The following is a 22,257-nucleotide window of genomic DNA, read 5'->3' on the forward strand; positions in this document are numbered from 1 at the left end:
GGCCATTGAAATGCAGACTTTACCCAGGAGGCCCAAATCGGCTTGAGAGATGCAACAGTCTTTATTGTTGCTGTAACACTGATACAGATGCCCCATTCCAGGTCAGGGCTACCCCCACCCCACCCCTTGGTCCTCATCATTGTGGGATGTTGGAGAGAGGAGCAGAATCACTAAGCAGAGCTGGAGAGAGGCAAGTGGGACTGGAGAGGGTTCGGGTCACCTGGAACCAAGGGTTCGACAGGGTCAGGATGCCTGAATCCTCTGTCCTGATGGGGGCTGGGAACACTTGGGTCCTGGGTTCAAGATTTGGCAATGCCCTGATCTGGGTTCAAAGCTGGGGTGGGGGTCTAGAAAAGCCTTAGTCCAGGGTTCAAGAGAATGCCTTGGGCCCAGATCCCACCTTTGGCGCTGAGGGTGGGAGATGGGTGGGTCCCAGACCGGCGGTGGGGGAGTATCACTGGGTCCAGGGTTTGAGGATGGCCATGGATGCTCGGGTATCCAAGCCCTCAAGTTCAGGGCTGAAGAAGAGTCTGGTCCCCTAGGTAATGGGAGCTGATCAGGGGGAGGGTCACAGATGTCCTGCTTTCTGAACTGGACGGGGCCCTCTATTTCAAGGGCTTGGAAAGGGCTCTGGGTCCCAGTACAGGGCCAGGGTGGGGGTGGCATTCTCCAGGTCTTGGGTACAAATCCTAGACCCCTACGATCCAGCCTCCTGCTCTTGTCCCAGCGCCTCCAGTAGCAGCCCCATTGGCGTCCGCTTGAGACCAATACTCTCAATCTTGTTCTCAATCTTGTTCTTGAGGTTCCGCAGGCGCAGTGAGGCGTGCACCAGAATCACTGTGGGCAGTGCCGAGAGGAGTGGGGTCAGTGGGGTGAGACATCAGCTTTAGCCAGTGGGGGGACCACGGAGGGGAATTGGAGCACAGGCAGGCCAACAGAGTCTTAAGTGGCCAGGATGCCTCCGATCTTAAAGTGTGGCTGAGTACAGTTTTGCAGCTGGGGCGTGGCCAGGGAGGGCGCACAGCAACTGGGACGTGGCTGGTGGAAGACACTTAATACCAACAGGGAAGCCAGAAAAGGCGGTAGTTAAAGAGGGGCGTTCCCAGAAGAGGGAAGGCAAAGCCAGGGAAGGCGCTTTGTGAAGGGGGTGTGGCCAAGTGCCTGCCTGGTTTCTCGGCCTCTTCTCAGGGCAGGGCAGGGCTGCCACTGTGCGCAAGCGCTGGCCGTTTTCTCGGCGGTCTCAGGGTAGTGAATACTCACGAAGCACAGGTCCGGCGACGCCTAGCAGGAAGGTGCAAGCGCTGCCCGCGGCCCAGAGAACAAGGAGGCCGAAGGCAAGCACTGCGGCCAGGCAGGCGGCCGGGTGGCTGCGGCGGCAACGGCGCACGGCTGCTTGAGTCTCTGCCGCCCACACCAGCACGCCAAGGGCCACCGTCACTACCAGCGCGCTTAGGAGGGTATGCAGCGGGCGCACGTACCTGTGAGGACAATGGAACTAAGCTAGTCCAGCAGACGGGGAGAGAGCTGCCCAGCCTCCAAGCCTCCTGGACCACCGTCCATTCAATCCCGGACCCCAGGAGCTTTGGTTCTCCTCTCTCCGGATCCTCCAGCCCAACAAATAACTTCCCCCAGCCCTGTCTCCCAATAGGTCCACCCTCCAGGATTTCTGACTCCCAGGAGCCCTGTGGACCCTCGTTTCTTTGGTGTCGATCCTACAGTCCCATCTTCCTTAGCTCTTTCGCTTCAGGCCTTCCCATCCCCCTAGGCCTCCAGGCTCCCAGCTCTTTCGTTCCAACCCTACCCCCGCAGGGCCCGTCCCCAACCCCTCAGGCCCCACCCCAACCCGCCCCTAAATCCACCCTTGGAGCTAGGCCTGTAGATTCCTCTTCCAGGCCTTATGTCTCTATACATTTCCCTCTCCCCGGGTCCAGAGTCCTTACAAGAAAGACACCCTTCCAGACTTCCTCCCCTTCAAATTCCCCATCCACTCCCCACTTCTTACAGATCCCTCTCTCCATCATTGCAAGAACCCCTTCAGGCTTTCAGTACCACTCTTAACTTCCAACCCTGCCCAAGTTCCCAGGGGTTCTCCATCCTTCTCTGCTCTCAAGCCTTCCACCCCTGGGTCTTCCCTCTTGGTTCAAGTTCCCCAAGAGGTACCTGCTCCTGGAGCGTTCCAATCATAGCCAGGATCTCCCCCAAACTAGAGCCCCCACAAGCCCACCCTCCCAACCCTTCAACTTGACCACGTCCCCGTCCCTGTATCTGCCCAAAGTCCTCCAGGGCTGCCTTAATCTGGGGGCATCACTCACATCCGTCTCCCCTACCCCCACTTTCAGGACCTTTTTATCTTTAGGTCCACCTCGATACCCAGTTTCCCTCCAGTCCCACATTTCTCCATCCTCTCAACCCTCTATCCCCCTCAGGCCCTATCTCACCCAAGGCACTCCTTTTAACCATGTTGACTTCCTTCAAGTGCCCCCTCACCTGTCCCGTAGGCTTTCCGTTTCTAATGAACTCCCCCTTCCAGCCTTGCATCCCCCTCCCGTTCCTCAAAATACCGCGGGTCCACCCTTCTTGCCCTGCAGGCGTCCCTAGCCAACCGGCATCTCCCTCCCTCCCTCACCCGGCCAGAGCGAGTGCGAAGCCGAAGCACAGAAGGTAGTTGGTTTGGTAGTAGAGGAGGTTGTTGATGACGCGGTGGCACCATCGCTGCCGGTCGTAAGGATCCGGAGCCGCCAGACGCGCCGACCCCAGAACGAAGTCGTCCAGGGCGCGTAGCGGTGGCAGCCGCACCTCCGACATCCTGCCGAAGTAGCTGGACCAGCCCGAAGAGCGGCCGGACTACAACCCCCGTAACACCCCGCTGCACCGCGAGGGACACCGGGAAATGGAGTCTGGACCGAGCGGCTGCTACGCTCACCCCCTAAGTAGATTGAGCAGCGGCAGCAATGCATGTGACCGGAAATGCCAACAACACGTCGGGGCTGTGAGGCAGCAAGGGCTGCCGGGAAATTAAGTCTCCACCGCCCGCGAGGCGTTCCCACTCATCCCCGGGTGGGGGCGCCCAAGCGGGTAGTTCTGGACCGTGCTGATGGCTCAGGTCCACGGTAATCAGACATTTGAGGACACGCAAAGAAAAACAGGGACTGTCAGAGGGACTTGGGTAGGATGCCACTTCTTTCCGGTCAGGGTCCAAGAAGGTCACACCTACTTGGAAACCCCTGCAGGCCCTTTTCCGCTACATCTCCTCCAGGCCCCACCCATGCCCCCCAGGTCCAGCCATAAATACTATTAAGGGCCTTTTATTCATATTCACCACATCAGAGATATCTCTTTCTGGGAAGGTTTTTTAATCCCCACAGGTTGAATTAGGGCACTCCCTCTGGGTCCCTAGCAGTCGTCTCCAGGCTGGGAGCCCCAGGGGGTCTGCTCCCTCCCTGCTTCCCTAGTCTGGCCCTGCCGGCACACAGTCACCAAGAAGTGCTTGGGTGAAGTGAGCTGTCTTGCACTGCCGAGTGGAAGGTGGGCACCTGCCCCACTAATGCTCGCTGGCTGGTAGCTTTCACAGTACTCCTGACCCCCTGAGGGCTTTGCAATCTGCCACTGCAGGTCCCTCGCACAACCCACAGGGTCCTTAAAAGTCATCGTCGTCACAGATGTCGAGGTACACATCGAAAGCCTCTCTGTTGCAGTTTCCATCAGGAGTGAAGACATATTTGTGGAAGGTCCCATCTACGCAGATAGCTAGAAGAGGGGGGAGGATGAGCAAAAGGTTAGAAGCTGCAGAAGCCACACACTCCAATCCTTTCAGGTGTCCTAGGGTCTACCTCCAGACCTCTGTCCACATGCCATCCCTCTGATGATGGAGTCGAGCCACCCACTCTAGCTTCCCATGCCTTAAAATTCCTTCAGGTCCAAATTGCAGGACTTCGCCCATGCAGTGCCCCCAGTCAAGGGCTATTCCCACTCACCAATGACAGAGTTGACGTTCTTGGAAGTATTGCGACCGAAGGCGCAGATGCAGGCTGACTCGGCAGGCACGGTGAAGCTCGCCAGGCTCCACTGAGAGTCCACGTACTGCCCAATCATAGGCCCCACCTTGCCCACACGAGCCAGCCTGCAGGCAGCACTGGCTAAGCCCAGGTGTGGTACATGGGCAGGGGGACTGGGGACATGGCAGGGTAGGGCAGGGAGTACTCACGCGGAGCGACGGTTGAGGCGGGTATCTTTGAGAGCAAAGATATGGACCGTGCCCTTATCACTGGAAGCGCAGAGGAAGGAGGAGTCATGGCTGAAGTTGATGCTGGAAGACAGACCAGCAGTGATGCCCATGTGTCATGTGACATGGGGTCACCAGCCCGCCACACATATCCTGTGCTCACCAGTAGAGAGTGGCAGGGTCAGTGCCTCGGCGCAATTCCACCAGTTTCTCCTTGGATTGCGTGTCAAAGAGGCGAATAAGGGTGCCTTTCTGAGAGGCCGAGGCCACTACAGTGCCTGGCTGGTTCAGAGACACACAGGCCACTTCACTCTGATGTGCATTGATCGTAAATGGAGCAGATGAAGTGCCAGGCTTTGTGCTCGCCAGGTCCTGTGGTGGAAGGAGCAGTTTGGGCTTGGGGGTATGGGAAGCAGGGGCCAAGCATCCACAGGGGGAGCCAGCCCACACACCTACCCACCTACCCTTGCCCACTGGATGGCTCACCACAAGTTGCAGACTCCCACACTTGTGTCCTGGGAACACCAGCAGTTGCTTCTCCAGGCTGGGGCAGAGGTCACAGAGCCCTAGGGTGTGAGGATGAAGTGTCGGGGTTGGGGGGATGCAGGGGCCAGGCAGGGTCTCAGAATGGACAGAAGCAGGATAAGGGCCAAGACTTTGACCTTCCATGATATATGTTACCCACAGAACCCTCAGGGAGCTTGCCCTCCGCAGTGCTCCCCAGCAGTGAGGCAGATTCTCCACCTCCTGATGCAGCTGCGGCAGCCCCAGGAGGTCCAAGGATCCCTGGCACAGCCAGCCATGTCCTTACTCTCTGCTGGTGTTTCTGCTCTGCTATCTGGGGCACCTGGGCGGGGGACGGGGCTTCGGGTGGGGACAGAGAACTGGCCAAGGGTTGGAAAGATGGACTGACTGGGAATATGAACATCTCTCAGCCCATCTGAGCATCTCTGCACAAAGACTCTCTCTCTGCCCCTCTTTCCCCATTTTCCGGTGTGCCCCTTCCAACCTCTCATTTCTGCCCCTCTGCCCCATCCACTGCCTCCTGACCTCACACCTGCACATCTGGGTCCTCTCACCCTTGGGGTTGTCCCGGGTATCAAACTCGAACAGCTTTCGGGGGTTGTCGGGAAAGGAATACACGTAGATGCGGTTCCTCAGCACGATCACAATTCTGTGGGCAACACACAACAGAGGATGGCCATGAGGGGATGGCGGGATGCCCATGCAGGACTAACCCTCTTGCCTGCTGTGGGGACCTCCTACCTCCCCCACCCCAGTCCTCCTCAGGCTCACTTGTCATGGCGCATGCGCACAGCCAGCACTGGCTTGGTGAAGGTGAACTCCAGCACCAGCTTGTCCTTGGAGTCCTTGCCCTCCCGGGCATCGTCCCAGATCAGCACTGTTGGGCAGGTGGGTGCGTTGTCGGGGCCAAGGTTTAGGGTGAGGGGCAGCCCTGGTGACACAAGACCCACCCCTACTCCCCATGGGACCTCAACCCACTTGTTTAACCTTTTGTTAACACCCAGCATTGGGCTTCATACGGCATGAGCACTTGTGGATGTGATTTCTGAGAATAGGTTTCTAAAACTGTTACATACTCATTTACAGATGAAGAAACTGAGGCTTGAAGAGGTTGAGTATCTTGGCCAAGAACCTCACTGCCCATGAGCAACCCAAGCAGGGACTCACATTCAGGACTGTAACTCCCATTAGTAACTATTTCTGCCTCCAGGGTCCCAGTCCGTATCCCTAGATTTCTGTGATGAATCCTCGGGCTCTGTGACTTGCCTAGGGCATCTCTTGCCATGTCCCAGTGGGATCAACAAAACCCTTAGAACAAGATGTGTCCTGAGGCTCAAAGCAAGAGGATACTGGGGAGACAGCACCAATATTTTAAGACCTGTTGGTTGTGTGACCTTGGAAAAGCCACTTAACCTCCCTAAGCCTCAGTTTCTTCATCTGTAAAATTGGGGATAACAATACTTCCTACCACATGGAGTTACTGTGAGGATTAAATAAGTTAATATATATAAAGTGCGTAGAACAGTACCAGGCTTATAGCAAGCGCTCCATAGGTAAGGACATGGCATACAGGAGGCATTCAATAAGTGTTAAGTGAAGGCAAGACACCAAGCTTCTCAAGCGATAAGATCCATGACTTCCAAGCTGTAGGCCTCACTGTGGGACTCTGAGGTGCTCTGACATCTTCATCTGCCAGTGCCTCGGGGTGCCTGAAGGAGGCCAGGATTCCGGGGTTTCTGGGCCAAGGGCGGGATGGGATGAGGGCACTTACCTGAGATCTCTGAGAACTTGGGGCTGCTACCACCACCCACCAGGGCCAGCAGGTTGGAGCGGTGCAGCATTTCCACCAGGCCCATGCTGCCCACCTGCTCATGGTCTGGACAAGGACCAGGATGTCAGTAGGGGTGGCAGCCAATGCCCAGCCCGTCCCTTCTGCCCATTGCCCCTCCTCCACCAATGGCTCACCCAGATGCCCCTTCTCCATCAATGGCTCCACATTGTAGATGCGCACACCTGTCTCCATGGCGCAGCAAAAGCAGCCTGGGGAGGGGGGGATTTTCGGCTGCTTCAAAGGATGCCCAGGTGGAAGCCATGGCCCACCTCTGGCCATTCTTTCCATCCCTCCCTCCAATCCACAAGGGTGCAGGCACAAGCCTCTCTCACTTTGGTCTTGGTTGAAACGCAGACTGGTCACTCCTCGAAGTGGCTGCTGAGTCATGGTCCAGGACTGCTTCCCTGGACACAGATGGGGGTAGGGTTGGGAAGAGTCCTGGGGTTTGCCCTTCAAGTCCTAGAACTCCTGTTCCCAGTGGATTTCTTCTTCCTCCTCCTCCTCCTCTGCCACTTTCTGCAGCCAGCAGGACTGAAGAAAACAAAAAAGAAAAAAGAGGGATAGTTCTGGGGTCTCCACACTAATCTCCTAAGATCCCAAAGAGCATGGCCAGGAACTTCCCCATCTTCTCACACTTGGATGAGCCCAGCTCCAGCCCTACCCTGACCTGTATTCCCCATTTCTTTCTTACTCCGTGGCCCTCAATGCATGTCAGGAAGTAATGGGGGTAGAGGGTTAGTGATATCTCTTCCCCACCCCCAGCCAATCCTGGCTCTAATGCCCCACATGGCCTAGAACCACTTCTCATCTTCACACCTGGACCTAGCATCCAACTCCACCTGTCAATAAGCAGGGAAATGAGGCTAGGTCATCCACTTCTTCCCACACCTCCCTGACCTGGCCCCGAGACCTGCTATGGTTGGTCCATCATCCACAGGACCACCTCTCCTCATGCCTTCTGAGGCTCCCAGCCAATTCCACCATCTCAGAGCCCTCTCACACCTCCCCTCCTCACAGGCTTCTCCAAACCCCTTCAGGATCCCATGCCTAGCCCCAGATGACCTCTTCTCATGCCATGCTAACTTCTGCCCAACCCGGGTCAGCCTGGATGTTCCCCAAGACCTCCTTATGCCCTAAAGACTCTACATCAGATTCCCCTATCACTCCAAATCGCCCACCCCTGGAACATTCCCTTCCATGTGCTTTGCTGTCATTTCCTCCAACATAGACTGACTAGAACCTACCCCCAGGAATCTCATCCCCCTTACATTCTTCCTCCAGATTCTCTATCCTCTCCCCAAACACCCTGCCCCAGGGCACCCCTCCTCCATCAAGACTCTTGCCCAGGACATACCTCCCCAAACCCCTACCTGGAACAACTTAACCCAACAAGACGCCTGCCCCGGACCCCTCTAAGATTCCTGTCCTAAAGCCCCCACGCTCCCTTCAAATCCCCATCACCCCAAGACTTTTGCCCAAGCACACCCGTTCCCCATCCTCCAGGAGCTCAAACCTACTTTCCGCTCTTGTACCACCTCCACCAGACCGCCTCACTCTCCAAAGACTCATTCTTTGGACAGCCCCACCTTTCAAGGTCCCTTTTTCGGACCACCATTGCAAAGACCCGTGCCACCCAAGAACTTTGCTCCGGGATGCCTTACCTCCCTCCACTTCTTCATGTCCAAGACCGCCCTCATACTCCTTCCAACACCAGCACTCACTTAAACTCCTTGTCCTAGACACCCCCCTCCCACCATTCACCAAAACCTCTGTTCATGGAACCCTCCCACTGGACCCTCCTCCAGGTTCGGAGCAACTCCGGAATCTTACCCCAGTTTCCCGCTGCCTGCACTGACCTGATCTCCGCACGTTCCCGATTCCAACCCCAGCCGTCGGTGCCGCCCGCGGCCCGGTTTTCTGACCTCCCGGGCCCTGACGCCCGGCTCTGGTGTTTACATCAGGTCTCACTTCCGGGGGAGGGAGTCTGTGACCGGAAATGACTCATTTGCGTCCGCAACCCTCCTCCCCTGGGTTCCAGGTCTTTGGAGCCATGCAAGTGATAGTGGCGTCCTCCGGGGAGGATGCTCAAGGGCCTGTCTGAGGGAGCAGAGGAGGGTGGGCGAGAGGGACCCCTTCCTTCGCGGAGAGGAAGAGGGCCGAGCATTCCCCCGCTCTGTCCTGCTCTGAGGGCGAGAGGCGTCAACTTTCTGGGCTAGCAAGATTTGGACCTCCAAGGTGGGCTAGAGGGGCCTTCCTTGTTGGAAATACTAGTCCTCCCAGATTTCTAGAGAGGCGGGGAGGGGGGAGGCCCGAGGCGGGGGCGGACCTGGAGACCCGGTAAAGCCGCAACGCCTTGCCCAGGGGAAGTCAGGGATGAGATTCCATCCCCTTGCTTGGTTTTGTTTACAAAATGAAAAGGGGGTTTTTAATGGTAAGAGGTATAATGCTTCCTGTGGAAAAAGAAACCAATTATGTACATACTGGAAATACATTTTAATTCAACTTTTAACGTTTGAGGTAGTTGTGGATTCACGTGTGGTTTGGGGAAATAATACAGAGAAACGAGATGTATTTGTAACAGTTTCCTCCAAGGGTAACATGTAACATTATAGTAAAATATTTACAATCAGGTTATTGATATTGATACAATGTACCCATCCTTTACTTTTTTTTTAAGTATTTTTTTTAATTTCTTTTAACATTTATTTATTTTTGAGACAGAGAGAGAGGGAGACACAGAATCTGAAACAGGCTCCAGGCTCTGAGCTATCAGCACAGAGCCCTACCCGGCGCAAACCCACGGACCGCGAGATCATGACCTGAGCTGACGTCGGACGCTTAACTGACTGAGCCACCCAGGCGCTCCACTTAAGTGTTGTTTTGACGCTTCTTAAATTTTTGGCTAATATATAATGGATATGTTTAATTCCAACGTTAAAATTTATCTATTTTAATTTTTAAAAAATGTTTATTTTTGAGATACAGAGCGCGAGGGGGGGGGATGGGCAGAGAGAGAGAGAGAGAGGGAGACAGAGAGTCTGAAGCAGCTCTGGGCTCTTGGCATAGAGGCCAGTGCAGGGCTCGAACCCACAAATCTCGAGATCATGACCTGAGCTGAGGTCAGAGGCTTAACTGACTGAGCCACCCAGCCCCCCCCCCCAATTTTTAAAAATTCCACCTTTTTAACTGATTCATGGAATTCTGTGGAATAAACGTAGCATTGTTCAACTCTTCTCTTACTGATGGCCATCTAGGTTGTTTCATGTATGGTGTTCTCAACATACTGTCAATTTGGCCTCCATATACTAGGTGTGCTGTGATCCTCAGCAAAGCTAATCTTCTGGCTTTCTTCGGTCTCTACTTTCTCATGTCCCAGACCATATTTAACTTAATTTAGTTTGGGTTCTGCCACTCCTATGTCTCAGACACTGCTCTTAACCAGATCACCCATGAATAATCATCTTGACTAACCAGCAGTCACTTCCCTACCCTCTCCTGTGACTGCCCAATGCATTCCACAGTTTCTTTCTCTCATTCTCTTGGTTTTCTCTTACATTTCTGGCTACTCTTCGCCTTTATCCAATTTCCAAATATTAGAGTATCCTGGTCCCCTTACTTTTGTAGCCAATATACTCTCCCTAGGTGACTTCATCTTGTTTCATAGCTTTAATTTTTGCAAATGTTTTGGAGATCCACTAATTTAGGCCTATAGCCTAGACCTCTTTCCTGAACACCAGACTCATATATGCTATGGCCTGTTTGACGTCTTCCTGTGGATATCTCATAAAGTATCTCAGATTTAACCCACCCAAACAGATCTCTCACATTTTCTTGGTTCAAACACCCTCTTGTCTCCCTCATCTCAACCAATGGGACCACAACACCCAGTTTGTCACTCAAGTCAAATAGCAGACATCATGCTCAACTGATTATTCTCCATTGTCATTTTCAAATTCTGTTGGTCTCCCTATCAAAAGGTGTCAGAAATAAACCCCTCAGTTATTTACTTACAGTCAAGATAGAGTAACAAGGACTAAATTTTCCCTCTCACATGAAACACACCCCCCAAAAGACCCAGACAAAATACATCAAACAGTGGTTTCCAAGACACAGACATCAGGCCTCCCTAAGTTAAGATAGTCCAGAGGGACAAGGGCACTTAGAGTTCAAAGACAGAGTATCAGGAGAGAGCTGCAAAGAGAGAGAAGCACAGAAATCTGCAGAAGGTCCCTGTGAGCAGAGCAGTGATCAGTGCATGCATTTGAGAAAACTACCTAAGGCTAGGGAAAGGCCCATCCAAATGAATTAGAGGGAACAGGGCCTGGTACATAGGCAGAGAATAGTTCTTGCTTCTACAAGCTAGACTGGGAAAACTCCTAATTTGTAGGGCATAGAACACACAGGAAGGTCTTGCCTCAATGGTGGTAAATAATTAGCTGTAGACTTAGTACTGCTTGAGACCCACTTAACAAATCATAAGAGGTAGACTCTGAAAGAGGAAACTGTTTCCAAGTAACTATATCAGTACAAAGGTCAGGAAAATTTATAGGAATAATATAATAATAATAATAACCCAGCACCTAAAAAAGTAAAATTTACAATTTCTGTTATCCAAACAAGCATGACCAGGCATAAAAGAAGCAGGACATACTGCAACATGGAAGAACCTTGAAACTAGTATACTAAGTGGCAGAAGCCAGTCACAAAGGACTACATGTTGTTTTTTTTTAGAAGTGTTTTTATTTATTTATTTTGAGAGAGACAGAGCGCAAGTGGGGGAGGAGCAGAGAGGGAGAGAGGGAGAATCCCAAGCAGGCTCCATGTTGCCAGTGCAGAGCCTGATGCAGGGCTCAAACCCATGAAACTGTGAGATCATGACCTGAGCTGAAACCAGGAGTCCAATGCTTAGCTGACTGAGCCACCCAGGCACCCTGAGGACCACATATTATATGATTCCATTTATGAGATGTCCAGAATAGGCAAGTCCTTAGAGACAGAAAGTGGATTAGTAGTTGCCTAGGGCTGATGGCAGTAGTGATGGCATGGGGGTGGGGGGACTTTGATTAGGAAGGAAAGGGAAATGACTGCTAAGGGGTATGGGGTTTCTTTTGGGGGAGATGAAAATGTTCTAAAACTGATTGTGGTGATGGTTGAACAACAGTATACTAAACGAATTGTACACTTTAAATGATGAATTATGTGGTATGTGAATTATAGAAAAATACACCAAATGGGATTAATGACATCACAAAAGAAAAACATTAGTGACTTGAAGTCATAGCAATAGAAACTAACAAACGAAACAGATAAATAAATAAATAAATAAATAAATAAGGCATAAATGAGCTATGGAACAATTTCAAATGGCCTAATATGCCATTTGAAATAAAATCCCCAAAGGAGAGGAAGGGGGACGGAAAAAGTACGTGAAGAAATAATGTCCTAAAGCTTTCCAAAATTAATAAAAAATATAAACGGACAGATCCAAGAAGTTCAATGATCTCCAGTACAAGAAAGTTGGAAAATACTACACAAAGGCACATCGTAATCAAATTACTCCAAACCAATGATAATAGATGAAATCCTACCAGCAGCCAGAGATAAAAGATGTGTTACCTAAAGGAGAAAAAGAGAAGAATGACAGCTTTCTTGTCAGCAAACAATGCAACAAGAAGACAGTAGGGCAACATCTTTAAAAGAGGATAGTACGTTCTGAATGACAGAGTAAGGAACCTCCAAATCCATTCCTCCATAAAGGTAATGAAAACACTGGCCAACAACAATAGCCAAAAAAGGTCCAAATTAACTTTCTGAGAATTTTCTACATTAGCCAAATACTTGAAACAATCTGAGGAGCATCCATTCAAGAAAAATGCCTGAATCTTGGTAGGAATGAGCTTTGTGTCATTTTAATTTGCGTTATTCCTGCCCCTCTCTACCCAGCTCCATCATACCAATAAAAGCCAGCAGCCTATCAGGATGGAGGGAGGAAAATGTGCTTGGAGCTCCCCTAAAAGCTATATTCCTAAAGAATTGTCATCCTTTAAAAAAAAAATCACATGTTAACATAGATAGAATTTTTCCAAAACAACAACAAAAACTATTTAGTGAGAAGAGGGGCATTTTACATTTCTGCAAGTCTCTTTAATGTTTGGTTTAATAGAAAACAGCTAGATTCTCATATCTGCTCCTGAATTCAATCTCTTGTGATATCACCTATTTGGTGTCCTGATAAAAATTCTATGCACTTGTGAGAGAATGAGTATGAAAAAGGCAAATAATGTCTTGGTGTCATGAACATACTTCTGACCTCCAGACACCTTAAAAGAGTCTCAAGGACCCCCACGGATCCCAGACCACACTTAGAACTTTTAATCAGTGCTGTTAAAACTTCTGGTTATAAAGGTACCAACCCATCCTCACTTCCACAATGAATGTTTTACCTCATCTTTATACTTGAGTAAATAGGGCTTGACATTGTATTTGAATAAAGATGGGTTCCTAGGTGTTTAAGTCCTCTTAGTTTGCTTTTCAAACAAGTGGTCTGTTTATTAATGTTATATGTTAATGGGACACTCACCAGAAAATGAAGAATGATGCACATTCCTGTTATATAAAGTTGTTATGAGGAAAGGTTTCAGGATTGAAAGGACCAAGTTTCAATGACAGAGTAACCTGTTGAAGAAATCCAAACTTGGATGAACATTTAGGTATTCCAGATTCATGGAAATGAGTTATAAGAATTTACATCTCAGTCAAAAATTTTCTCAATGCATGAATCTTGAAGCTAAACATCACTCTGCTCAGACCCAGTTGGGCCAACTAAAGTTAGGGCCCCTCCTTGGAATGTTTTACCTTCTTTTGTGGGTGTGACACACTGAATTAAACTTCCACTTCAATGCATCCTGGAAAATGGATTGTTTGTGGCTGGAAGAATCATTTAAGTTTTACTTTGATGTTTTGAAAAGTAGCATCTTGATTTCCACAGGTCTTCATTTATCATTGAACATTCATTCATTCATTTGTTAAATCCCTAAAACAGGCACACTGTATGAAATGTTGGGAATAGAAAAGTAAGCAGATCAATATCCTTGTCCTCTAAAGAGAAAGGTGGTGGACATATACATAAATGCTATGAAGGGAAAAAGGATTAGAATATAGGAAGAGCTGGAGTAGAGGTAGGGGTTGCTATTTTATTTGGGGTGCTCAGAGAAGCTTTTGTGCTAAGGTGACATTTGAGAAGAGACCTGAAGGAAGAGAGGGAATGAGTCTTATGGAAATTTTGGGGAAGAGCATGGTAGGCAAAAAGAACAGGAAGGATATCAATACAGCTTGAGAGGTGAGGTCACAGAGGTATGGGGTTGGGAAAAGATCATACAGGGCCTTGTAGGCCATTTTAAAGGTTTGGTTAAAAAAAATTTTTTTGAAGGCTTTGGCTCTGTTCTGAGTGAGTTAGGGAATCACTGGGGAGTTTGGAGGAGAGGACAGAGATGTGACCAGACTTGCCTTTCCAAAAGAGTACTTCCTGGCTGCTATGTGAAGACCAAGGTGGGGGCAGGGAAAAGGGGAGCAAGGAGGGCAGTTAGGAGGCTATTGCAATAAATCAGACAATGGTTTTTGGTGGCTTTGACACTGGGTAGTGGAAGAGATAAGATGCATTCTGGAATTATTTTGAAGGTGGAGCTGAAGGGATATGTTGATGGATTGGATATAGGGTGTGAGAAAGATAGGAGTCAAGAATGAGTCAAAAGGTTTTGATTCACCTGGGAGTCAGCTGGAGGAGCAGATCTGAGATGGGAAATTGGGAGTTTGGTTTTTTTTTTTCTGGAGTCTAAAATGCTTATGGGATATCATGTAGAGATGTTGAATAGGTGGTTGGAGATGACTGAAGATCAGTCAAAATCTTTCCAAATTGATGAAAAACAATCTGTACATCCAAGAAACTAAAGAACTCCAAGTAGGATACATTTAAAGAGATACATACCCAGACATATCATAATCAAACTTTCAAAACATAAAGAAAAAGGATCTTAAAGGCACCAAGAGAGAGAATCACAAAAGCAGGACATACAAGTGATCTTCAATAAGATTTACTATTAGTTTCTCACCAGAAACCGGAGAGGCCATTAGACCGTGGGATGACATATTAAAGTACTGAAAAAGAAATTGTTAACCTAGAATTCCATACCTAGTAAGAATGTCTTGTAAAAACATGGGAAAAAATAAAGATATTTTTAGCCATTAAACAGCTAAAAGAATTCAACACCATTAGAACAGCAAAACAGGAAATGTAAAAGAACACCCTTCAGGCAGAAGGAAAATGATATCTGGTTGAAATCTGGATCTACACAGTGAAATGAAGAGCACTGGACATGGTAACTACATAGATAAATATAGAATATATTTTTCTTATTATTTACATCTCTTTAAAAGATAATTGATGAGGGTGCCTGTGTGGCTCAGTTGGTTGAGCGACCAACTCTTGGTTTCAGTCAGGTCATGATCTTACAGTTTGTGGGTTCAAGCCCTGCATTGGGCTATGCACTGATGTGTGGAGCCTGATTGGGATTCTCTCTCTCTCTCTGCCTCTCCCCTGCTCATTCTCTCTCTCTCTCTCTCTGTCTCTCTCTCCCTCTCTCCCCCTCTCTCTCTCAAAATAAATAAATTTAAAAAATTTAAAAATAAAAGATAATTGACTAATCGAAAACAACAACAATGTTTTGTGGTGTTTATAACATATGTAAAAGTAAGATGCATGAAAACAATAGCATAAAGGTCGGGAAGGAATAAACGGAAACTTATTACTATAAGGTCCTTATATGATCCATGAAGTAGTATATCAGTTAAAGAGGCATACTATAAGTTAAAAATGTATACTACAAATGCTAAACCAACCACTAAAATAACAAATCCAAGAGTTACAGATAACAAACTAACATAGGAGATAAAAAGAAATAGTTAAAAATTTCTGATTAATCCAAAAGAAGATGGAAGAAGTGAGAAAAAGGAACAAAGAACAAATAGAAAACAAATAGTAAGATGATGATATACTCAAACTTTATTATATCACATTATCGCACTAATCACTTTAAGATAAATGACGTAAATATCCACTTAAAAGACAAAGATTGCCACTTTGGATAAAAAGCAAGAACTAATTAAATGCTGCCTGTAAGAAACACACTTTAAATACAAAGGCACAAATAGGTTAAAAATAAAAGGATGGAAAAAGATATACCACGCTAACACTAGTTGTTAAAAAAAGATGGAATTGCTATACTGATATCAGACAAAGTAGATTTCAGAGTAAAGGTTATTACAAAGGATAAACATTTATCTTAAACATTTATGCACATAGTAACAGAGCTTCAAAACACATGAAGCAATCATTGATAGAACTTCAAAGAGAAATGGACGAATTCACAATTACAGTTGCAAATTTCCTTATTCCTATTTACATTATTCATAGAAAAAGTAGGCAGGAAATCAGCAGGAATATGGTAGACTTAAAGCAACAGTAGCAACCAACTTGATCTGACTGATATTTATAAAACATTCCATCCAACAACAGAATAACACTCATCTCAAATGCACACAAAAAATTTACCTGTCAAGCAAGGCTGAAATATTTGGTCAAGAAATAACAAACCTTTGCTAGATTCAGTTTGTTACTTACATAGCAAAAACAAGAGTAGCAAAGGTGTCAGCTACCCATATCTTTTGCCCCATAGGATAACACCAAAACAAAAGGGCCAGATGATTGCAACACCAGTATCAGAACACCCTGTCCCTAAGCACTTTTATAGCGTGCAGCTATACACTGAGGGGTCAGGATGAGACAGAAAACCTTATACCTCATCAGAACTTGTAAGACAATGAAAAATTCTCCCTCAAAGATAGGAAAGTGAGAGATGGTACTACAAAAACATTACTAAGTTGGTTAGTTCTTCTGTCTACAACTGATGTTTTAAGGGAATCCCTTTAAGCTTTAATGGTTGACGTTGATGTGGTGGTCACTGATGTGATGGGATGGATGTATGTTATTGAGAAGGAATATTAACTTGCAACAATCACTTTACAACAATACAATCACGGAGAAACCTGTGTGCCTATAATTGGTGTTTGTTGCATTTCTGAGCCCACTTTGTATTCGTGAGAAACAAAAATATCATGGGAGAAATATTTTAAATTACCAGTATTTTAACTTTAACTTTTTATAAAGTTTGGGACTTTATCAAAAAAGGATGTTGAAAATATATGTACTTTTACTTTAGTCAAATTACTTTTCATTATCTGATTTCTTAATTTTATGTATTTGAAATCTTGTGAATTAGGGATATCTATATAAATATATAGATATTTAAAACTTAATGATAACAATAAATGTAATTCAGTAACATGATTCAACAATTAAATTTTCTTTTCAGAACAAGATATAGTTAACTGCATCAAATTTATATATTACTTTGTAATGGTAAATGCTCTAAAAAATATTTAAGCTACTTCAATTCTATACCTCCTTTTTTCCCAAAGGACACACAAGAGAATGTGATGCTATTTTAACCCTCTGTGTGAATTTTGCCTTATCAAACATTGTGCCTCATTTTATTAAAAGCCTTTCTTGGAAAAAAATACTTTCTTGTAATTTGGGGGGAAAAAAAGGAAAGTGAGCAACACCCGGCTGGCTCAGTCGGTGGAACGTGGCAACTCTTGATCTTGAGGTTGTAGGTTTCAGGGCCACAATGGGTGTAGAGATTACTTTTAAAAAATCTTTAAAAAAGATAGGAAAGTGAGTGGGAAATTATCTTGTAGCAGCTTCTCACAAGCTTCCCATGTTCTAATGTTCTGGGAAATCGTATCTTCTGCCAAGACTTAGATCAGCTGTGGTTAAGCCTTGCTTCCATGAAGTGTGCAGATATATGCAAAGTTGTCAGGACACCAGCATGAAGCAGATGCCCTCTATTACCAAGAGAGACTTTATGCTGGGTCATGAAATTGGTCTCAATAGATGCAAAAAGATTCACGTTATACAAAGTATTTTATCTGACCACAATAGAACTGAATTGGAAGTTGATAACAGAAAGATGTCTGGAAAATCACTAAATATTTGGAAATTAAATAATACATTTTAAAATAACTCATGGATCAAAGAAGAAAGAAACATTGGTATCAGAAAACATTTTGAACTGAATGAAACTAAAAATTCAACATATTAGTATTTCTGGGATGCCACTAAAGCAGTACTTGTGGATGAATTTATAACACTGAATGCCAATATTAGAAAAGAAGAAAGGACTAAGAAAGGTCTAAAATCAATTACCTTGGCTTCCACCATAAGAAACTAGAAAAAGAAGGGGCACCTGGGTGGCTCAGTTGGTTAAGCGTCCGACTTCAGCTTAGGTCATGATCTCATGGCTCATGAATTTGGCCCTGTGTTGGGCTCTGTGCTGACAGCTTAGAGCCTGGAGCCTGCTTCAGATTCTGTGTCTCCCTGTCCCTCTCTCTCTCTCTGCCCCTCCCTCACTAGCGTTCTGTCTCTCTCTCTCTCTCTCTCTCTCTCTCTTTCTCCTTCAAAAATTAATGAACTTAAAAAAATTAAAAAATAAAGAAACTAGAAAAAGAAAAGTAAATGTAAGGTATGGAGTGCCTGGGTGGCTCAGTCGGTTGAGTGTCCAACTCTGATTTCAGCTCAGGTCATGATCCCAGCATCATGGGCTCCAGCCCTGTGTTGGGTTCCACACTGAGCATTGAGCCTGCTAAGATTCTCTCTATCCCTCTGCCCCATTCCCCCACCCCTTGCACTTTCCTCTCTCTCTTTCTAAAATAAAAAATTTTTAAAAATTTAAAGGTGAGGTTAGCAGAAAAAAGGAAATAATAAAGATCAAAGTGAAAATCAATGGAAATAGAAAACAGGAAAACCATGGAAAAAATTAATGAAACTAAAAGCTGGTCATTGAGATCAATAAATTGATAAACATGAAAACTTCTAAAAACAAAAAGAGAGAAGGCACAGCTTACCAATATCAGGAATTAAAGGTGACATCACTATAGATTCTACAGAAACCGAGAAGGATAAAAGAATATTTAAAAAACTTATGCCAATAAATTCCACAACTTAATAAAAATGTACAAATTCCTTGAAAGATACAAATTACCAAAGCTCACTCAAGAAGAAGTAGATAGTTGCCAGGGTAGAGGAGCAGTTGTTTACTGGACACAGAATTTCAGATTTGTGAGATAAAAAGAGCTCTTGAGATGGATGGTGGTGATGGTTGCAGAACAATGTAAATGTACTTAATACCACTGAACTTTACACTTAAAAATGGTCAAGATGGTAAACTTTATGCTATGTGTATTTGATTACAATTAAACCAAAGAAATAGATAACCTGAGTAACTATATATCTATTAAAGAAATGGACTTTCCAGTTAAAATTCTTCCTACAAAGAAAATTCCAGGCCGAGACGGTGTCACTGGTGAATTATGCCAAGCATTTTAAGGAAGAAATAATATCAACTCTATACAAACGCTTACAAAAATTTGAATACTTCCCAGCCATTCGATGGAACCAGCATTACTCTGATACCAAAACCAGATAAAGACATTACAGAAAAAGAAATCTAAAGACCAATATCCCTTATGACACAGAGGCAAAAATTATAAACATAATTTTAGCAAATTTATTCCAACATTATATTAAAAAGATAATATATTACAACCAAGTGGAGCTTATCCCAGCAACACAGGGTTGCTTTAACATTCAAAAATCAATCCATGGGGGCGCGTGGGTGGCTCAGTCGGTTAAGCGTCCGACTTCGGCTCAGGTCATGATCTTGCGGTCCGTGAGTTCGAGCCCCGCGTCGGGCTCTGTGCTGACAGCTCAGAGCCTGGAGCCTGTTTTGGATTCTGTGTGTCCCTCTCTCTCTGACCCTCCCCCATTCATGCTCTGTCTCTCTCTGTCTCAAAAATAAATAAACGTTAAAAAAATTAAAAAAAAAACAAAAAACAAAAATCAATCAATGTAGGGGTGCCTGGGTGGCTCAGTTGGTTGCATCTGACTCTTGATTTCAGCTCAGGTCATGATCCCAGGGTTGTGGGACTGAGCCCCAAGTCCAGCTCCATTCTGAGTGTGGGGCCTGCTTAGGATTCTCTCTCTCTCCCTTTGCTCTTCTCCTCTCTCTCTCTTTCTGTAAAATAAAAAAAAATGAGTGTTTTTTTTTTAAAAATCAATATAACTTCACATACTAACAAACAACAAAAGAAAACAAAACCCATATAATCATTTCAATAGGTGCAGAAAAGAAGTTGGTAAAATTACATGATTTCCTGATAAAACACTAAGGAAAGTGGGAATAGAAAATAACTTCTTCAACCTAATGCAACAGGTATATGAAAAGATTCTCAACATCACTCATCAGAAGAGAAATGCAAATCAAAACCACAATTAGATACCACCTCACACCTCTCAGAATGGATAAAATCAACAATACAAGAAACAAGGGGTGCCTGGGTGGCTCAGTCAGTTAAGTGTCCAACTCTTTATTTCTGCTTAGGTCATATTCTTCATGAGATTAAACCCCATGTCAAGCTCTGTGATGACAGTGAGAAGCCTGCTTGGGATTCTCTCTCTCCCTCTCTCTGCCCCTCCCCTGCTCTCTCTCTCTCTCAAAATAAATAAACTTAAAAAAAAAAAAAGAAACAGCAAGTTTTGGTAAGGATGTGGAGAAAAAGGAACCCTCATGCACTGTTGGTGGGAATGCAAACTGGTGCAGCCACAGTGGAAGACAATATGGAAGTTCCTCAAAAAATTAATAAAAGAACTACCATGTGACCCAGTAATCCCACTTCTGGATATTTATCCAAAGGAATTGAAATCAGGATCTTGAAGAGAAATTACCACTCTCATGTTCCTTGCAACATTATTCACAATAGATAATATGTGGAAACAACCTAAATATTACTCAACAGATGAATGGATAAAGAAAATACAGCATATACATACAATAGAATACTATTTAGCATTACAAAAAAGAAGGAAATAGGGGTGCCTGGGTGGCTCAGTCGGTTAAACGTCCGACTTCGGCTCAGGTCACGATCTCGCGGTCCGTGAGTTCAAGCCCCGCGTCAGGCTCTGGGCTGATGGCTCAGAGCCTGGAGCCTGCTTTCGATTCTGTGTCTCCCTCTCTCTCTGCCCCTCCCCCGTTCATGCTCTGTCTCTCTCTGTCTCAAAAATAAATAAAACGTTAAAAAAAATTAAAAAAAATAAAGAAGGAAATGCTACAATATGCAACAGCGTGGATGGACTTGAAGACATTTTGCTAAGTGAAATAAGCCAGACCCAGAAAGATGCATGATTTCACTTATATGAGGTATGTAAAATAGTCAAATTCATAAAATCAAAGACTGGAATGGTGGTTTACAAGTGTTGGGGGAAGGGAGAAATGGGGAGTTACTAATCAACAGGCATAGAGTTTTAGATTAAGATGAATAAGTTCTAGGGGCACCTGGGTGGCTCAGTCGGTTGTCTGACTCTTGATTTAGGTTCAGGTCATGATCCCAGGGTCATGGGATGAAGCCCCATTTTGGGCTCCACACTGATCATGGAGCCTGCTTAAGAGTGTCTCTCTCTCCCTCTGCCCCTCTCCCCTGCTCAGGCCCTCTCTCTCTCTAAAATAAAAATACAGGGGCTCCTGGGTGGCTCAGTTTGTTAAGCAGCTGACTTTGGCTCAGGTCATGAGCCGTTTGTGAGTTTGAGCCCCGTGTCAGGCTCTGTGCTGACAGTTCAGAGCCTGGAGCCTACTTCAGATTCTACGTCTCTTGCCCTCTCTGCCCCTCCCCCATTCACACTCTGTCTCTCTATACTTAATAAAAGTTAAAAAAATTAAATAATAAAATAAAAATACATACATACATCCATAAAATAAGATGAATAAGTTCTAGAGATCTGCTGTGCAACATTGTGCCTATAGTCAACAATTATGTATTGCACACTCAAGGAGGATAGATCTCAGGGTGCCTCGGTGCCTCAGTCAGTTGATCAGCTGGGCAGCCAATTTTGGCTTAGGTCATGATCTCCCAGTCATGGGAGTGTTGGGCTCCATGCTGACCATGGAGCCTGCTTGGGATTCTCTCTCTCCTTCCCTCTGCCCCTCCAGTGCTTGTGCTCTCTCTCTTTCTCTCTCTCTCTCTCTCTCTCTCTCTCAAAAAAAGAGGATAGAGCTCATGTTGTGCTCTTACCACAGTAAAACTTAAAAAGTAAAATCTCCTTGAAAGAAAAAACAGATATGTGTATTGGTTAAAGTACTTCTGAAGCCCTCTCTATCTTGCCTTAATAGGCATGAGAATCTAGTTGTGACTGTGGCCTTTGTCCTTAGAAGTGTTGCCCAAGGCTTGACCCTGAAACAAACCTACCTCTGCCATTATTTTTTGAAAGAGCACTTCTTAACTGGAGCTCATATTATAATTCTCTGGAGGGCTCATAATAATGGAGTGCTGTCCCCTATCCCCAGAATGTCAAATTCATATGCAGGAGGGGCCTGAGAATTTGCACTTCTATGCTGTTTCAAGTTGATGCTGCTGCTGCTGGTCTGGGGTCCACATTGCTAGAATCACTAGATGCCTGACACTACAAAATAATACAACTCTACCCCTGGAGTATTGTCTTACCCATCACAAGGGA

At 45.9% G+C, this 22,257-nt stretch overlaps 3 protein-coding genes across 5 annotated transcripts in view; all 3 read right to left on the reverse strand.

The window, feature by feature from the left end:
* GPKOW (G-patch domain and KOW motifs) overlaps window positions 1-22,257 on the reverse strand; it is a 123,052-nt gene that overhangs the window by 77,187 nt on the left and 23,608 nt on the right. The gene's annotated exons all lie outside the window — the stretch shown is intronic.
* Window positions 10-3,257, reverse strand: PRAF2 (PRA1 domain family member 2). The gene is made up of 3 exons (XM_049643833.1): window positions 2,627-3,257; window positions 1,261-1,478; window positions 10-837 (listed from the first exon to the last, which is right to left on the reverse strand). The coding sequence occupies exons 1-3, from the start codon at window positions 2,803-2,805 to the stop codon at window positions 698-700; spliced, it is 537 nt and encodes a 178-aa protein (XP_049499790.1). The 5' UTR covers window positions 2,806-3,257; the 3' UTR covers window positions 10-697.
* On the reverse strand, window positions 3,333-8,553 carry WDR45 (WD repeat domain 45). 3 transcript variants are annotated; one of them, XM_049643829.1, is made up of 11 exons: window positions 8,435-8,553; window positions 6,911-7,109; window positions 6,713-6,787; window positions 6,519-6,623; window positions 5,519-5,624; window positions 5,302-5,396; window positions 4,709-4,788; window positions 4,386-4,594; window positions 4,205-4,306; window positions 3,975-4,120; window positions 3,333-3,747 (listed from the first exon to the last, which is right to left on the reverse strand). In XM_049643829.1, exons 2-11 carry the CDS (start codon window positions 6,963-6,965, stop codon window positions 3,638-3,640), a joined length of 1,083 nt encoding a protein of 360 aa, XP_049499786.1. In that variant the 5' UTR covers window positions 6,966-7,109; window positions 8,435-8,553; the 3' UTR covers window positions 3,333-3,637. The 3 variants fall into 3 exon arrangements, with proteins under 3 accessions (XP_049499786.1, XP_049499788.1, XP_049499787.1); XM_049643831.1 differs by lacking the exon at window positions 3,975-4,120; XM_049643830.1 differs by lacking the exons at window positions 6,713-6,787; window positions 6,911-7,109; window positions 8,435-8,553 and having other exon boundaries at window positions 6,276-6,610.

The sequence above is a fragment of the Panthera uncia genome, chromosome X (assembly GCF_023721935.1).
Source record: "Panthera uncia isolate 11264 chromosome X, Puncia_PCG_1.0, whole genome shotgun sequence".
Classification (NCBI taxonomy): Eukaryota; Metazoa; Chordata; class Mammalia; order Carnivora; family Felidae; genus Panthera; species Panthera uncia.

Excerpts from the sequence above, each read along its gene's own strand:
- PRAF2 (XM_049643833.1), bottom strand. The coding sequence starts at position 2,805 with ATGTCGGAGGTGCGGCTGCCACCGCTACGCGCCCTGGACGACTTCGTT. Across the intron at positions 1,479-2,626 it reads TTCGCACTCGCTCTGGCCGG|GTACGTGCGCCCGCTGCATA; the intron begins GTGAGGGAGGGA and ends TTGTCCTCACAG. Across the intron at positions 838-1,260 it reads CGTCGCCGGACCTGTGCTTC|TGATTCTGGTGCACGCCTCA; the intron begins GTGAGTATTCAC and ends CACTGCCCACAG.
- WDR45 (XM_049643829.1), bottom strand. The coding sequence starts at position 6,965 with ATGACTCAGCAGCCACTTCGAGGAGTGACCAGTCTGCGTTTCAACCAA. Across the intron at positions 4,595-4,708 it reads GTGGGAGTCTGCAACTTGTG|GACCTGGCGAGCACAAAGCC; the intron begins GTGAGCCATCCA and ends CTTCCACCACAG. Across the intron at positions 3,748-3,974 it reads GAACGTCAACTCTGTCATTG|CTATCTGCGTAGATGGGACC; the intron begins GTGAGTGGGAAT and ends CCCCTCTTCTAG.